Consider the following 3105-nt stretch of genomic DNA (forward strand, 5'->3'; position numbering starts at 1 on the left):
TCGATTATCGGAAGTGATTTCCATTCAAATTTCGACAAATATTCAAGAAATCAGGAAAAATAAATATACAAGAAAATTATATTGATAATGTCAAAATTATCATAAGGCGAGACCAATTTGATTAGTTGTTTTACGGGCCCGCAGTACATTTTTATTTTCATTGCTTTACAGATTTATAAATTTTCAAAATTTTTGTAGTTTTTTCAAGGTTTCAAGAATTTTATGCTCAATTTTTCAATTTATCCATGAATTTGAGCTTTTTGTGTCTTTTTTCTATTTCGCACTTTTGTCAAGAGGAAGTAGGTTTTGCTGCCTATTTAGGATTCTACTTTTATTTTTATTTTTTCGGCGACCGACCCTGTTTTTTTGGGTAGCTTGGCCCGTAAAACAACAAATTAAATTGGCCTCGCCTAACAAAAAATAAAAAAGTAGGAAATAAATTAGGAAATTTGTTCTGGGAAGATAGAATTTCCAAAAATTCTGTAATGAAAATTCTCAATTATCGAATCTTGTAGTCTCAGTAACTGGAATATATAACATCATATCCATCAGCATTGAATATCAAAGTGTTCAGTTTATATAATTTAGTGTTCAATCAATTTATAAATTTTCCCTCTTTTTCAAAAAAATCTTTTGTTTGCCAGTGAAGAAATCGTTCCCTATTAAGCAAACATTTTGGGCTACTCCAGGAAATATTTGGAGGAAGCTCAAAAATTATTTCTTCAAAATCGACGAATAAACCACGATAGCTTTAAAAGTCTGATAGTTTTCACATAAATCCCAGAACATGTTTAAATTAAAAAAATCCAGCTCTTCAACAGGAGATATTTTTCCCTAAAACGTTCATCAAACTTTTGATTATTTTCTATCTGAATCCTATTTGGATGATATAGTATCAGGTTGACGTTTAAACGCAGTGGCATAAAAATATTATATAGTTCCTAACTACATAACATATGAGGTAATTAAATAATTCAATTATTCTAATCTGAATTAAAAATGAATGCAAACAGTATACAAAACAAAATCAAATTCAACTAGACTTTCTTCGTTTTGTGGGTGGGACATCCGACTCAGCAATGAACGGATGTTCAAGTGCCTCACTGACACTCAGCCGATCTTCTTCGTTCACGGTTAATAGCCCTTGAACTAATTCTTTAGCATTCTGGGAAATGTGGGCCCATCGTTCTTCGTGGAACGTGAATGAGCCTTTCATGATTAACGTATCCAAATCATGGTCAGGGTCTTCGCTGGAGAAAGGAGGATATCCACCAAGAAGGATGAACAAAATACAACCAAGTGACCAAGAATCCACTTTTTTGGTGTATCCTTTTGCTCTTTTTGATGGACTTAGAATCTCAGGTGCCAGATAGGAATGGGTACCAACAAGTGATTCCATGAGTGATGTTTCGGAGACAAAACGAGACAAACCAAAATCTGTCACCTTGAGAATCGATGGATTATCTTTGTGATTGAGTAAAATATTTTCAGGCTTCAGATCTCTGTGAGTGATTCCTTTAGCATGAAGATATGCAACACCTTCCAGTAATTGCTTAAAGAATTTTGCAGCACGCCGTTCATCCACAGCACCTTTGTTTTTAACAAAATCAAAAAGCTCACCACCTTGAACAAACTCCATAACCATGTATAAATAATGTTCGTTTTCAAAACAATCAAAAACTTTCACAATATACTCATGTTCTACACTTGACAAAATACTGGCTTCATAAGAGAAATCTGAAATGTGCGAATCCAAGGACCTCCCTTTTGTTAAAACTTTAACCGCAAATTTTCGGTTTGGTTGTTCTTTAAGAAAACATTTCTTGACACAACCTTGTCTTCCTTCCCCGAGAATCATATGCTCCAGAATGTATTTTTCCTTGAATCCCTCAGGCATCCTCTCTTCTTCCTTCTTCTTTTCAGCCATGTTAATAAATGTAAACACATCATGATTGGGCAATCCCATGCCAATTACACATAAATGAGTCAGCGGATAAGTGTTGTTCTTACCAATTTTGGTCCTGTTAACAAATGTCCCGTTCGAGCTGAGATCTTTTATATTAATACTTCCATCTGCATCCTTCTTAATTGTAAAATGGGTTTTGGAAATGTTCAAATATTCTTGTTGAGTCAACATTTCTTTATCGAATGCATAATCATGATCAGGATGTCTACCGAATTTCATTTCTGTATCACCGCTTAAAATAAATGCTGAATATCTGACCGGGTTTACAGGGTTCAATTGACCCCATGCCTGATTTTGAATGTTGTTTGCAGTAGCAATCTGCTCTTGGTAGTCTTCCTCTTCTATTGGTTTTGTAGATGGGAGTGATTGTGATGCACTATTGCTTGATTGCGGTGTTGGTTCTGAGCTAGAAGTAGTTGGGTTACTACTAGACTGCGGGGTGGGCTCTAAACTTGAACTTGTCTTATGGCTCCTTGATGAAGTACCCAGAGATGAGGAGCTAGATTCATTAGTTGCCATAATTTTCACACTTTTTTTAAATCTAGAAAAAGTAAGATTTTAATAATACAGATATTGAACAGATTTTAACAGAGAAATTGTAAATACAAGCATAGGTGTATAAAAAACTGATGAAATTTGGCAAAAATGACCAAATGTATGCAAAATGCGAATGAGATATCCAGATTTCCATCCTCAAATTGTGTTCTTTCTCCATTAAACAAGGCAAGTGTTTCACAACCCATCATGTTCCCTTGCACACATCAAAGGCTACAAAACAGAAACTTTCTTCTTGAGACAACAAAAACCAAGACCTATTATACAACCCAACCAAGACATCTATACCTATACAGGAAATCGATATGAAAATAGCTACAATGAACATCAGAAAAAATAAACAATTTCCAGTACAATCAAATGTATCATCAGCAGCCATAGCAACAATAAATAGATTTGGACTTATCTCTTTGGATTACTTTTCAGTCCTTAATGTATATACAAGGACTCAAACAGCTTACTGTACAATCAAGGTGCCATACATAAAGGATATCTTACTTTTAAAGAACAAATGTTCAAATGTTGTCTGGGGTCCTCAAGGATCAGCCTTGGACCACTTCTATTCATCATGATAATAAGTGATA

General features: G+C 34.5%; 1 protein-coding gene across 1 annotated transcript; it reads right to left on the bottom strand.

Annotated features, from left to right (window-relative positions):
* Positions 1 to 312: 312 nt before the first annotated feature.
* On the bottom strand, positions 313 to 2542 carry LOC136810660 (myosin light chain kinase A-like). Its single transcript, XM_067067230.1, has one exon. It carries the CDS (start codon positions 2483 to 2485, stop codon positions 1034 to 1036), a length of 1452 nt encoding a protein of 483 aa, XP_066923331.1. The 5' UTR covers positions 2486 to 2542; the 3' UTR covers positions 313 to 1033.
* Between the last annotated feature and the right edge of the window lie 563 nt (positions 2543 to 3105).

This window comes from Clytia hemisphaerica, unplaced genomic scaffold (assembly GCF_902728285.1).
Source record: "Clytia hemisphaerica strain Z4C2 unplaced genomic scaffold, Clytia hemisphaerica genome assembly, whole genome shotgun sequence".
Lineage (NCBI taxonomy): Eukaryota > Metazoa > Cnidaria > Hydrozoa > Leptothecata > Clytiidae > Clytia > Clytia hemisphaerica.

What these genes read in the sequence shown, in the direction of transcription:
- LOC136810660 (XM_067067230.1), bottom strand. Translation starts at nt 2,485, where the DNA reads ATGGCAACTAATGAATCTAGCTCCTCATCTCTGGGTACTTCATCAAGG.